Source organism: Podarcis pityusensis (genome assembly GCF_964106645.2).
Source record: "Podarcis pityusensis genome assembly, chromosome: 6".
In the NCBI taxonomy this organism is placed as follows: domain Eukaryota; kingdom Metazoa; phylum Chordata; class Lepidosauria; order Squamata; family Lacertidae; genus Podarcis; species Podarcis pityusensis.
The window spans coordinates 86,660,079-86,674,588 of NC_138030.1; the positions used below are offsets into that span (position 1 = coordinate 86,660,079).

The 14,510-nt window shown below is 42.9% G+C and overlaps 1 protein-coding gene across 2 annotated transcripts in view; it reads right to left on the reverse strand.

Moving 5' to 3' along the window:
• Nucleotides 1-14,510, reverse strand: part of TPR (translocated promoter region, nuclear basket protein) — a 66,558-nt gene that overhangs the window by 28,294 nt on the left and 23,754 nt on the right. For both annotated transcript variants that reach the window (XM_081012008.1, XM_081012007.1), the window contains exons 16-28: nucleotides 14,345-14,493; nucleotides 13,039-13,201; nucleotides 11,769-11,903; nucleotides 11,152-11,292; nucleotides 10,468-10,636; nucleotides 9,742-9,908; nucleotides 8,609-8,761; nucleotides 7,151-7,267; nucleotides 4,218-4,421; nucleotides 3,939-4,123; nucleotides 2,345-2,492; nucleotides 824-961; nucleotides 421-552 (exon numbers count right to left, since the gene is read on the reverse strand). In XM_081012008.1, the coding sequence (XP_080868134.1) occupies nucleotides 421-552; nucleotides 824-961; nucleotides 2,345-2,492; nucleotides 3,939-4,123; nucleotides 4,218-4,421; nucleotides 7,151-7,267; nucleotides 8,609-8,761; nucleotides 9,742-9,908; nucleotides 10,468-10,636; nucleotides 11,152-11,292; nucleotides 11,769-11,903; nucleotides 13,039-13,201; nucleotides 14,345-14,493 (2,001 nt within the window). The remainder of the gene's footprint in view (nucleotides 1-420; nucleotides 553-823; nucleotides 962-2,344; nucleotides 2,493-3,938; nucleotides 4,124-4,217; nucleotides 4,422-7,150; nucleotides 7,268-8,608; nucleotides 8,762-9,741; nucleotides 9,909-10,467; nucleotides 10,637-11,151; nucleotides 11,293-11,768; nucleotides 11,904-13,038; nucleotides 13,202-14,344; nucleotides 14,494-14,510) is intronic.

The following is a 14,510-nucleotide window of genomic DNA, read 5'->3' on the forward strand; positions in this document are numbered from 1 at the left end:
GTACCACTGTATTCACAAAGCAAAAACACAAAGCAACACACATTCTGAAAACTTCATGAGATTCAGGACTGCTACCTACTTGTAACTGCCTAAAGGAAGAGAAAAATCCCTTCCCTCTTCATCCTCCCTCACTCTGATCAATACTTATCTTTCCATGAGCACCCGATAATATTTACCTTAGTGCAGATATCCCTCCTAATGCTTTTAGCTTTTCTTAAATGCTTCCCTTCTTTCCGTCTAAGCAAAAGTGTAAACCTGCCCCAAATCTTATACCATATCTATTGCCTTATTCCCCTTTCTTGGTCTTCTACTATGTAACATTTTCAGCCATCTTGGAGTGAGGACCTCCTTATTGTACTCTGGAGAAATGTCCTGTGAGGCATTGCAAAACAATAGTCCTTGAATATAAGGTAAGCTCACCTGGGTCCGTGCTTTCCAGCGTTTGAGATCCTCTTCCAAAAGCTTCTTCTCTGCTTGAAGCATCCCACTCTTCTCGCTCAGTTCAGCATTAGACTCTTGCAAAGGCAAGATATCAGCTTCCAGTTTACGCACCTGAACACATAACGGTTTAGAAGTTACTTCCGAGTGACTTTGTTTCCTGGTACAGCCAAAATCTCCACATTCAGAGTTTAACGTCGTGTCTCAGTGAATGAACAGCTCCTTGATTTGAAACTTTCAAATGTCTCAAATTACTGTAGGTTGTAAATTATGGTTTGACACAGGGGGAGCTAAGTGTATATTCTGTAATTTCTCATTTTGTTCAATAATTTGTGGTTTTCAGTGTTTTAGGGTTTTGAAAGCTAGATTTAAAATTCATACTGACTTTTGCCTGCATTTGCTGCAGTTCCTGTTCCAGTCTCTCTTTCTCCTCCCTCAGCATCTTGTTGGTTTCTATCAAAACATTCATGGTCTCTGTCTTCTTCATTAGTTCTTCATGCTGAGCAATTGTTTTCGCTGTCACCTAAAATTCAACACAATAGTGAAATCCCAAACATGTGTATCAATATCCACGTTTTCAGGAAGATGCGACCTGGAGTGCCATGGTAATTTTCTTGGGAAACTATTAAGTGCGTTCATTAACCCTGTTAACTTGGCAAAGTTAACTGTCAGAGCGAGCAATATATATAATAAAAGGTTAAAAAAAAGGTAAAGGACCCCTGGACGGTTCAATCCAGTCAAAGGCAACTATGGGATTGCGGCGCTCACCTCACTTTCAGGACAAGAGAGCTGGCGTTTCTCCAGACAGCTTTCTGTCTCATGTGGCCAGCATGACTAAACCACTTCTGGTGCAACAGGACACCATGACGGAAACCAGAGTGCATGGAAATGCTGTTTACCTTCCTGCCACAGTGGTACCTATTGATCTACTTTCACTGGCATGCTTTTGAACTGCTAGGTTGGCAGGAGCTGGGACAGAGCAACGGGTGCTTACCCCGTCGTAAGGATTCGAACCGCCGACCTTCTGATCGGCAAGCCCAAGAGGCTCAGTGGTTTAAGATTGCAGCGCCACCCACATATAATATGAACAATTCTCAGACATGAAAGGCCACTGTGGTATCTAACAAGGTTATCCATCAGATGTCAAAGAGATAAACAACTACCTGACATTTAGAAAGCAGCCCTGTTCAGGGAAATTTTTAATGTGTGACATTTTGAAGTATTTTTAATCTTTGTTGGAAGCCGAACAGAGTGGCTGGGGAAACCCAGCCAGAGGGGCAGGGTACAAATAATAAATTATTATTATTCTCCTACTCCAGGCCCTTACCAGGTGTCTGTACTGATCAGCCTCTGGCCCATTACATGAATCCAGTGGTTTCAAAACTATCTATAGCTCTATCAATGAACATCTCTGCTGCACAAACATTTTGAAGCATCCGTTTGTCACAGTCCGTTCACATAGAACAGCCTGGGTTTTGACCCATATGAATTGTGGGTTCACTGCATGAACACAGCCAACACTCCTTGTGGCTTCGCAATGCAGAGAAAAGAATTGACCAGTGGTCTTCCAGGGAATCTTGGCCACCACTGCCAATCTTCTCAGAGGAATCTCATTGTTTTCTAAAGAAGCCAACTTAAATCTAAGCATTCATCTTCACTTCAAACACCAGATGTTTCAGCACAGGCAAATTATCTCAGATTCTTTGTATGTAACAACAGTTGTGTTTCTGAAAGCAAGCCAGAGGTGTTCTCCAGATATTACCAACGAAACAAGCAGCATTCCTAATAAACTGCATGTCTGTCAATAGGACAGGAATGTTTCCAGGACTCTGAAGTGTCAATATACAAAGGGAAATACTTTTGTTAACTTCTAACTAAAGGTGACCATAGGAACACACATACATACCTGCACTTTCTCTCTCTCTGCGTTCAGACTTTCCTGCAATTGTTGGAGCTCCCTTTCCAAATGTTCCACCCTCTGGCGGTACCGTAAGCTCTCCACTTGTGCCACCTCAAACCTCGTTTCTGCAATCTCCTTTTCTCTGCGTATAAACCTGCGGTGGAAAGAAGCACTACTTGAGATTAAATGCCTCAACAAAACACTGTTTAGCCCGCAAAGCTAAAAATTGATGGGTTTTAAAGGGAAGTTGGAAAACATGACCAATCAATATTGGGATTTGTTTCGGCCTTATAATGTTATTACAGGCAAATGCAGACACAGTGCGAGATCATATAGTTTAGGATCTGAAAGTGGGTTGTCAGACTGTGTTATGCTATGTTACCAGTGTGTGTGTGTGTGTGTGTGTGCGCGCGCGCATTGCTACCCTTGGTTAAGGTTTAAGCCATGTTTCTGAATTGGAGTTTAGGAGCACCCTTCGGTTAGCAATGGCCACATAAGATACCCAAGAGGGAGAAGTCACACGGGGCGAGGATCTGAGTGCAGGAAAGGAGTGAGTTTACAATGCTGCTGCTTCTTCCTGACCCCTAGAATATGGCTCTTTCAACTGCTTTGGAAAAATCACAATTGTTTCAATGAAGGCAGGAAAGCAAACCGGATTCTTGAAGAGCCACCCGGTTACCACAAAAGCCTACCCCCTGCCTTCGACCACAAGGTGGAGCAAAATCCCAACCCGATGACCTTCTATACCAATGGGAAGAAGTTTTGATTTTGTCAAATCTGCTCAAATACTAGGCATTTCAAAAATCCCCTTGAAACATTTGCAAATGGGCCCTGAAGCAGGGTATAGCGAATATTTTGTTGCGAGCCACCCAGAGTGGCTGGGGAAACCCAAATGGGCAGCTTAAAACCGTAATAATACTAAAGATGGTGCTCTCCCCAGATGTTGTGGATTATAGACTTTATCATCACTTGCCGTGTTCTCTGGGGGATTTGTAGTCCACATTTTCTGGAGGATACCCACTTTGTGTACTCCTGTGGTTCATTACTTTGCCAATTAAATAATAATGATGATAATGATAATAATTTTATACCCACCCTTCCCGGTTTAAAAACCAGGCTTAGGGCGGCTAACAGCAAATATAAAACATTGATTAAAATGTGACTTAATAACAGCATAAAATGCAACATCAATATCAATAAAATTCAAAAATTCAGGGGTCATTTTGGGGAAAAACAAAACAAAACCACCCCAGTCAGTAGACATCAAATGATCACCAGGCCTACCTGGCCATGTTGGTTCTACTAGGGCCAGCAAGGAGACCAGGGAAGAATTTAAATGTGGGGTCCCAGAAAGGGGCTCTTCATAGAAGAGGAAAGGGAAAAGGGAATATAGGATCAAGCTAATTCAAATTGAAGGCCAGGCGGAATAGCTCTGTCTTACAGGCCCTGAGGAAGGAGATCAAGTCCTGCAGGGCCCTAGTCTTGTGGGACGGAGCATTCCACCAGGTCAGTCACTGAAAAAGCCCTGGCCCTGGTGGAGGACAGTCTGGCTTCCTTAGGGCCTGGGAATGACATCAGATCCATACACTAAATAACACACCTGAGAATTTCCACTATCTGTTCTTGTGATTTTCCTTCTTCAGTGAGAGACACATTTAATGCTCCTGGCATGCCTTCCTTCATTGAAGACATCATCTTGTCGCTGAGAGTTTCCAGCTGTTCATGCAACAGTCTGTTCTGTTTTTCTAAGTCTTCACAGCGAGAAGCCAGCTTAGAAGCTTCATCCTTTAAGAGAAGAGTTTATTTTATTTTTTAATGTCACCTGCTTTCAGGATTTCACATACAGTATGTGTAAAACTTGTACAGTCGGAAAAGTTACCTTTAACATTCTCTCTCTCTCTTCCCACGAAGCTCTGCTCTCTCGCAATGTAGCTTCTGCTTTCTGGGCAGCTTCCTCCAATTGCTGCTTTATTGTGGAATTCTTAGCAACTTGTTCTTTGGCAGCCTGCAAGGCTTCAACATCAGAGGCATGAAGCATCAGTTCCCGCTCATATTTATTCTGTGCTTCCGCTGCTATCTTGGCCTGTTTAAAAAAAACACCCAGCTATCACCATTTCTGAACTTTTAAGGAATTCAATTCACTTTCTTTGGCCCCCCGCACTTTAAAGGTTCTCATTTTGTCACTAAAGTGATGTGTAAGTTTAAGTGGGGAAAACAAAACCCAGCCCATTCCAAGCAGCCTTGCTGGTTCTCCTAAAATTTAGGATACAAGAGTTTTCCGTAACTGCATTCTAGATTAGACAGATTTATTTTTTTGTAGCAGGAGCCCACTGATTACATAAGCTTGCATACAAGTTCCCAAGCGATATAGCATTACAGTGTCATTCTAACAAAAAGGGATAAGACACTGATGCTTCACATTTTCAATGAGTGCAGACCAACATGCAATAAACATGCAATTACAGTTGTACCTTGGTTTACAACCACAATCCGTTCCGGAGGTTCGTTCGTAAACCAAAACAGGTTGTGTAACTCAAGGCACTCTTTCGCCAATGGGGCCTCCCCCAAAATTTTCCATCATCATCAAACCTTTTATTGGCATCACATACAAACATCCATAGCAAATCAATACAGAATTCCCGCCTTCCCAGTGACACAAATCATTTGTCAAATGAAAGAGGCAAAGCAGTCTAACATTACATCTCTAGGTCTCCAGGGAGATCAGACGTCTGCAATGTGTTTTGACGACAAAAAAACGGATAAAGATATTTAGCCACTAACTTGGTGAGCTCTTGATTATTCCCCAATAATAGAAAATGTATGACCTCTAACTCTGGTTTCCATTTGGGGATGCAGAGTTGATCTAGGAACTGCTGGCGGAGATCAACATATAGTTTACATTTAAGAACTATATGTGTAAGAGTTTCCACCTGATGGTCTTCACATGGGCAAATTCCTTCTCCTTCCAAATTTGTTCGTAATAAAAAAAAAAAAGGTTGTAATCCAAAAAAAGTTCGCAAACTGGGACACGCACTTCCGGGTTTGACGTGTTTGTAATCCAAAATGTATGCAAACCAGACTGTTTGCAAACCAAGGTACCATTGTACTCCCATTAGGCTAGTGCAGGGAACACCAACCTGGTGCCTGTAGACTCGCTTAGTGTCCCCGAGCTACCAGAGAGCCAGCGTCAGATTGGGGGCCTTCCTTTTTTCCTTTTAGTTTTCTTGGGGGGGGGGGTCTTTTTGGGAGATTGCAGGCACCTTTCTTTGCCTCTGGAGCTTTTCTGAATGCGGAGGGTAGGTTGTTCATGCACGGTCTCTATGTGTAATTGAGAGAGATGTACCTGGGCAGCAAGAGATGGAGAGAGGTGCCGTGTCTGTGTGCTTGGTGTGTGTGAAAGAGACGGGAAGGTATTATGTACATTTGTTCTGGGTATGTGTGTAGTTTGTGAGACAGAGAGATAGGTGTACATGCAGGTGGGTGGGTGGAGGGGGAGGTATATACTGTTTGGGGGAGATGTATTGGAGTATGGGGGCAGGTATGTTAGCAGTGTGTGATCTGCATGTATGAAGGGTCTGTGAGACAGAGAGGGAGAACTACATCTGAGCAGACAGAGGCAGCTATATATGGGAAGTACTTGTGTGTGTGTGTCTGTGCGTGCGTGCGCATGGAGAATGAGACTGTATGTGTGTGAGAGAGATGCAGTGCTTGCTTGTAATCTGTGCGGTGTGTGGACATCTTGTATATTTCTCCTGGTACTGGGGAATGCTCCCTGTTATTACACATCAACAGCATTTTTTGGGAGGGCAGAAGGAAATGTAAATATTGTGTGATCTCCACAATCAGGAACCAGTAGGACATAGCTGATTTCCTAAGCAGGTGTAAGCAGCAATGACTACACTCTCTCCAATTTTGTGTTATGCCACACACTCACAGCACTCACGTTGTGTTACACCACACACCCGTGACAACCACACCCTTTTACAGAACCAAAATGTGCCCACTGGTCCAAAATAAGGTTGGCAATCAATGGAGCTGGTACAAGAGCAGTGCGTGAGTGCACAATCCTCATTTATAAGAAACACAGTCATGGAAAATCAATGTGAAGGAATGGGTTTCCCAAACCCAAAACTGACTGTGCAGGCAGTTTGAAACTGCACCAAAATCCCTATTTTTCCTTAGCTAAAATGCTTTCACTTGAGCTCTTGAGCCAAAACCCAGCTGTATAAACAAGTGCTCAGAGCTCTCTCCTTTATCAGTTCGTGACGGCAAGGATGGCCTTGACTGTACCAGTAGAACAGGGAAGACACATCTGTGCCTTATCTTACATCCTGACCACAAAGACGCACAGACCTAGTCCGGGAACAGCGCCAGAGTGTGTTCTTGGGAGTTGATGACCTCTTGCTCCAAGAGCAAGCATAGGAATCAGGAACAACCTTTTATGGTCAGAAGTACAGGAAGGAATACCCTTTTATGGTTAAGAATACCGGAGCAGGAACATCTGTGATGTCAACCTGCGTGCACAAGCTGACGTGGCTGGATTCCTGGGGAGGGGGGAGAGGGTGCCTGGAGGATATATATACTGCATGTAATCTCTCATTTCTTTGGACTTGCTGTGGACTGACCACGCAAGTGCCTTTCTGCTGTTCCGGAGAGCAGAAATAAAGAACTCTTTCTCTGAACCAACCCTCGGTGTCATTTGACTTCCTTCCTCCTGTCCGCAGACCCAATCGGTGAACTCCAATAAGGCTACAAATGGAACATAAATTATCAACAATATCCTGTGTCTGGATAGGCCTTATAAAAACTTACTTGTTCTTGGCAGTCCCGTTTAGCATGCTGCTCGTTGGTAAGAGCTGTATTTGCTCTCTGAAGAGCTTCCTGGACTTCAGACTTCATACTGGCGAGATTTTTCTTCAGCTCAGAAAGCTAGTCATTAAACATCAAGTGTCAAACAATCACAAACCTTTGAAAACCATTACATTTTAAAGTTACAGCTGATTGGCACACTGAATAATCAAATACAGTGGTGCCTCGCAAGACGAAAAGAATCCGTTCCGCGAGTCTCTTCGTCTTGCGGGTTTTTTCGTCTTGCGAAGCAAGCCCATTAGAGGTTTAGCGGCTTAGCGCTACAGTATTAGCGGCTTAGCCGGCTTAAAGATCAGCTGATAAGCGGCTTAACGATCAGCTGATAAGCGGCTTAAAGATCAGCTGTTAAGCGGCTTAAAGATCAGCTGATAAGCGGCTTAGCATCAGCTGTTAAGCGGCTTAAAGATCAGCTGATAAGCAGCTTAGCCTTCAGCTGATAAGCGGTTTAGCGGCTTGGGAAAAAGGGGGGGAAAAGGAAAAAAACCCCGCAGGAACTTGCAAGACATTTTCGTCTTGCGAAGCAAGCACATAGGAAATTCATTTTGCGAAGCACCTCCAAAACGGAAAACCCTTTCGTCTAGCGGGTTTTCCGTCTTGCGAGGCATTCGTCTTGCGGGGCACCACTGTAATAAGCGCTAAACCTGAATTTGACTTAATTCAAGGTCATCTAAGGCAGTTCTTTACTTCTACACAAACTTCCCCAATAAAAAACCCTCTGCATGCTTAGGGCAGATTGATATAATCATGCTTTTCATCTGAATGAAACAAACACTGTCATCACTGGCTGTTTTCCATCACACGCTGAGGAAAAAGGAAGATTTCAAAAGATAAAGCTTATTTTGTGATGACCGCATCAGAAAAAAATACCGTATTTTTCGCTCTATAAGACACACCTAGTTTTTGGAGGAGGAAAACAAGAAAAAAAATATTCTGAATCCCAGAAGCCAGAACAGCAAGAGGGATCGCTGCGCAGTGAAAGCAGCAATCCCTCTTGCTGTTCTGGCTTCTGGGATAGCTGCGCAGCCTGCATTCGCTCCATAAGACGCACACACATTTCCCCTTACTTTTTAGGAGGGAAAAAGTGAGCCTTATAGAGCAAAAAATATGGTAATTGTGTGAATTAATTAACACAAGTAACTCTGTATGTCCAATGGGGCTTTGGGTGCCAGTTTTTAAGAACAGCAGCCCTGACACACACCCTCCACATGCCACATGGCAAACAGAGAGGACTTGCAAAAGCACATGGCAAAATGGCATTAGGGTCTGTCGTTCACCGAGTTAAAGAAAACCTTAAGAATAAAAATTACACTAGATATAGAAGCCCTTTGTAGCCTGGCCAAGTTCTCTTGCTAGCTACAGTGAAAGGAAAAAATATGAAGGAGAATACTCGTGCTTCTATACCTGCTGTTCCATGTTCTCTATAGCTTTACGTTTCTCATCCTGAAGTTCCTGCTTTTCCTTCTCTGCCTCCATCAATTTCTTTTCTAGTTGGGACTGGTACTCAGAGGCCTCCTTCAGGCGGGCTTCAACGGCAGCGCGAACCTCTTCAGTTACCTGCACAATTAACTCAGTTTTAAATGTGATATCCGTAAGTGGCACACAGCACACAGGAGACCTGCTTACAGTCCATCACTTTCACTGAGAATGGAAAGCAAGCTTGAGAAATACAGGCCAATGCTCAAATCTGAATTACAGGCCAATGCTCAAATCCTAACCCTAACCCTCCCATTTTAAAGGGTGAGAAAAATCTACAAGTGTAACAGATAAAGGGCAAGCTGTTAGCTTGAGGAATCTGCTGTGAGGACAAAGCATGTCCGAGATACTCTTGGGCCACTTTTTATTTTATAGTTCCTAAATAAATGCCAATTAAAAATGAGATCTTTTCCACTGGCTTTCAGCAATATCAGCTCATGTAAGGGACCTACACAAATTATTTGACCGTATTGATCACAGCAGCAGTGTGCAAACTCCGGCCCACAGGTCTAATTAGATCTGTCAGGGATCCTATTCTGGCCTGCAAACATATGCGTCTGAATGGATTTTTAGGAGAGGGTAGTAAAAAGTGAAACGGGAGAGCAGGCTAGTTGTTCACAAAAAGGAAGGGAGCGGGGAAATAGTGCCTGCACATTTTAAATAATATTTTGGGTTCTACAAATGTTATAAGGTTTTTCTTCTTTTTTTTTAGTGAAAGCTGAGAATCTGGAAACTGTTATTCACCTAGAGGGGGGCAACTGCCCCCCCCCATTGTGGGCATCTAAGCCAGCGAGGCTGTTTTCCCCAAGTCACCCCCACCTGCAGGGCACCTGAGATTACCAGCATTAATTGATCAAGGAAAGGACACAGCTGGTACACCAGTTTAAAAGTACACTGCCACCTGGGCATGCAAAGCAGTGCTGGATCCCAATTCTCGAGGGTTGTTTTCCCCACCTTCTGACTAAATCACAAGAAAACTGCTTGCGTTTGTGCGGTTGTACCATGAAAACATAGTTCCATGTCTAAGTCATATTGAGCAGGCAGTTTTATTAGCCCAGTACCTGCTTCTCTTTGTTCAGGGATTCCTCGAGGCTTACAACCATAGCTTGGTATTGCTCCACATTACTTGTGGCAATCTTCAGCCTTTCCTTCAAATCATTCACTTGCTCCTCAGACTGTCTCAATCGACTTATGAGATCATCCACATCCTCGTTTGCACTTGGCTGGCCTAAAAATGGCAAAGATAAGGTTAAAGAAAATAAAGCGTTCTTCAAATTAATTCTGGATTTGGGGGCATACTACATGGAAGCTGAGAGCTGGACCATAAAGAAGGCTGATCGCAGAAGAATTGATGCTTTTGAATTATGGTGCTGGAGGAGACCCTTGAGAGTCCCATGGACTGCAAGAAGATCAAACCTATCCATTCTTAAGGAAATCAGCCCTGAGTGCTCACTGGAAGGACAGATCCTGAAGCTGAGGCTCCAATACTTTGGCCATCTCATGAGAAGAGAAGACTCCCTGGAAAAGACCCTGATGTTGGGAAAGATGGAGGGCACAAGGAGAAGGGGACGACATGGTTGGATAGTGTTCTCGAAGCTACCAGCATGAGTTTGACCAAACTGCGGGAGGCAGTGGAAGACAGGAGTGCCTGGCGTGCTCTGGTCCATGGGGTCATGAAGAGTCGGACACGACTAAACAACAACAAACATGGAAGCTGTTTTCTCATGTTTTACACACGCTAGACACAGGTTCAACTTAGCAAATGTTTACACTTTTCCTTTTCTTACCTTGACCAGGAGCTCTTTGTGATGACTGGGATGCTAACTGGGCCTCCATATTGTGAAGCTGTTGTTTTAATGTTGCAATGTCCTTTTGGGCATTCTTCAGCAGTTCTTTTGTGCTAGCATGAAGATTTATTTCTGTCTCAAGCTGTCTTTTAGCATCCAATAAGTGAATCTGAAAAGGAACGGCCATACTTTACTTCAAAGACAGCGACTAAAACGTAACTCAACTGCAACTATAGGTAGCTTAAAACAGAATTTTGCACATCTCTTCACAAAACTGAGAAAAACTATGAACTGCAGAAGATATTTGCGTTTTGTTTGGGGAAATGTGAATTAGGTAGGTTTGTATGAAAATGTACATTAAATGAATTTCTTCCCCCTTCCCTAGGCGTAATAGGTAGGTTGTACAGCAGCTCTCATGTTTGCTCAAGCATAAGATTTCTTTGGATTTTGTTTCGCTTTTCTACGCTCTCCTCTAGAAACATTATAAGGCATTTCTTCCTTGAGTGGATAAAGCCTTCTACACATGGGGCAGTTTTCGAAGCAACTCTACGACTTGAATAAATACTGTATGAACTCCATTCTGGTGCCTTGAACCAGAAATGAATGGAGATCCATTTGTCTTTCTTTTCAAAAACCACAAGAATGCTATGTCAACGACTTGTTTCTTTAATTTTTCATACTTACATCTTGAGTTTTGTTAACTGAATGCCTTTGTTCCGCCTCATTTTCTAGTTTTTTCTTCAGTTGGGCTATTTCACGCTCCAATTTCTCTATTTGGTTATTGAGCCTCTGTTGAGTTTCGGTCTCAGCCCTTTCCAGTATCACCTAGTAAAGAACAATATATACTAACATGGAACATTTTTGCTGAATTGTGCTGAAAGGAAGAGCGCTCCCAAATGCTTCTGCAGAAGAGTTTGGATTTGATACCCCGCTTTATCACTACCCGAAGGAGTCTCAAAGCGGCTAACATTCTCCTTTCCCTTCCTCCCCCACAACAAACACTCTGTGAGGTGAGTGAGGCTGAGAGACTTCAGAGAAGTGTGACTAGCCCAAGGTCACCCAGCAGCTGCATGTGGAAGAGCAGGGAAGCGAACCCAGTTCACCAGATTACGAGTCCACCGCTCTTAACCACTACACCACACTGGCTCTCTTACTGGCTGTAAAGCCCCCGCCCCCAAATCTGTTACTTACACACAGACCTATGTGCAAGAGAAACATTGTGTTGTTCCTGAGCAAGCTTTCCTCCATGAACACGCCCTGCTGAGACCCGGAGAGCATGAGTAAAGAGGGCACAAACAAACCTGAATAGATTGCAGATTAGTAAGCAGCATATTTTGTCCTCTCTGTGCTGTTACTAAAGAATCTTTCTGCTGAGTCAGGCGAACCTCTGCCATTTTCAAAATATCCTTCTCTTTTTTCAAATTCTCTGCTCTCACCTTTGAAAGAGATTACATTTGATTCTAGGTTAATTCAATCCTGGTAAGGTTAAGTGTTGACATCTGTATAAAGTGAGTTATTAACCCAAAATTTACATTCCCAGTGAGTTTTCAGCCACTTGAGTACATAAAGCCAAAACAGATTAATCACAGCTTAGCTAGGCTCATGCCGTCCCTAGAAACAGAAATATGTTGCTGTCAACCACCTCAATGAAGAACAATAAGCTAATGATGTGATAATCCCCAAAGCTTTTCAAGCTGTAATTCTCTTTCTGAGCTATGATCTTCAGATGAAGGGCAGTATATAAATGCAATAAACAATAAATAATCAATTCAATAAGTAACAAGAAGTAGTAGTATTAAGTGGGATATGTGTGTGCTGAATAAAGTTCACTCACACAACATAATTCTTCCTTCTGAAGGAATGGGTTTCTGTGCAGTCAGTCTGAAACGGGACCCAAACTCCACATTTTTCCTTCTCCAAGGGAGCATTTCTAAAATGCATTAACTTGAGCTTTTCAAGCTCAGGAAGCTTGAGCTTGAGTCAATGTATAAACAGAAAGTCAGCTGTATAAACAAGTGCTCAGAGCTCTCTCCTTTATCAGTCCGTGATGGCAAGGGATTACCTTGTCAGTTCCAGAGTAGAGCAGGGATGAGACGTCTGGGTCTTATCTTACGTCCTGACCACACTGACGTACGGCGCCAGGAGCGCTCTTAGAGTTGGTGACCTCTTGCTCCAAGATAAGAGTATAGGAACAAGAACAGGAACACCCTTTTATGGTGAAGAGTACCGGAACAGGAATATCAGTTTATGGTCGTGGATGTCAACTTACATGTATAAGCTGATGTGGTTGGATTCCTGGGGGTGGGGGGGTGGAGAGAGTGCCTGGAGGATATATATACCGCATGAAATTTCTCATTTCTTTGGACTTGCTATGGACTGGCCACGCAAGTGCCTTCTGCTATCCGGAGAGCAGAATAAACTCTTTCTCTGAACCAAACCTCAGTGTCATTTGACTTCCTTTCTCCCTCCCGGGAGCAACGTAGATCCTACCAGTTGGTATAGTCTAATAAGACTACACTTCTCCCTTTCCCTGGAACAATTCAGTTATGCATAATATGTTGTACTACTTACTTCTGCCACAGCTAATTTTTCATTAGCTCCTCTCAGCTCTTGAGTCATAGTGTTGATAATTTGTTCTTGTTTTTGAGTGGTTGCTGAAAGCTTCTGGATTCTTTCATGCAATGATGTTATCTCTCGCCGATATCCTTCCACATTATCCTGAAGCATCTCGTAACTTCACAAGGAACATAGATAAGATCATATTTCAACCAAACTGGTATTACAAACTTAAATGAGGAGAATTCTAACAATTTTGTTTCCACTAAAATCAACTGGAGACAAACAACTCAATAGGTTTTTGTGTGTGCAAGTTTTCCAGTGGCTAAATTAACTGGTAATCTTACCGAGTACAGACAGTTCTAAGCATGGTTTTTGGCCCACCCCCAAGTATGTTTAAGAAAGAGGATGCAAGTTACTGAATATTTTTAATCAGTTCATACCTCTTTGAGTTTATTTTCATTATTTAAAACATTTATTCTCTATCAGCCCAGGATTGTAAACCATGGTTTTAAACTAACCAAGGTTAATGAAAACCATGGTGCAGATGTAATGCCGACCATGGTTACCTAAAAAGTGGAGGAAGTTATGACGCTGCATAGTACTCCCATCTCCTAACCTTAGTTTGATCAGGCAGTGTTAAGAGTCTACCATGTTCCTTGAAGTAATTTGTCCTATTTACTGCACGAGATTACTGCCACTAAACTCCAGGTTTCAGGGCACAAACTGCAATCCTCCAATTGCATTAATAGTACAGAAGTCTTTCGTCAGCATTCATTAACGATGGCGTCGTTAGAGGAAGCATCGATTTGAGCTGCGCGTCAATTGTGTGTTTTTTATTAGTTTTATCAGCTTTTTATTAGCTTTTATCAGTTCTAGTATTTTACTGCTCGGTATCTTTTTCTTAATTACTATAATCACAACGTTTAAGCTAAAAGTTTTAGAGAAAGCCCTGGAAAGTCTCGGAGAAAGCCTTAATTAGCTCCAGCTCGACTCAATCTACCAACTACTTATCAGCAGGAGAGGAGATCAAACGCCCTAATCTTGGAAGGATGCCGAGTTTCCTGATTTATAGCAGAAAACAGGCTGCATCTCCATGAAAATGTCTAAAAGAAGCGATCGGCTTCATCTCTACAAGCGAGCCCACAGCAGAAGTGCAAGCAAAGTAAACTGGATGATTTTGTAAGAGCCTAGAATCCAGAACCTACTACATCAAACAGAGTTCATTCTCAGCTAGGTGGGGACACTTTAATGGGTGGAGACCACCCAGGGGAGAATGCTGAGAGGAACGCCCACGAACCATTCATTAATACTGTCTTACCGCTTGGAAGCAAATTCAAGTTGGGTGGAAATCTTTGTATTCTGTGACCTCAAGTCTGTAACCTGCTCCTGAAGCTTCTCATTTTGCTCATTGAGGAGTTTGTCATTCTCTGCCTTTTCTTTCTTGTAGCTCTCAAAGAACTCCTGCAGCTGTAGAGCAAGTCAAA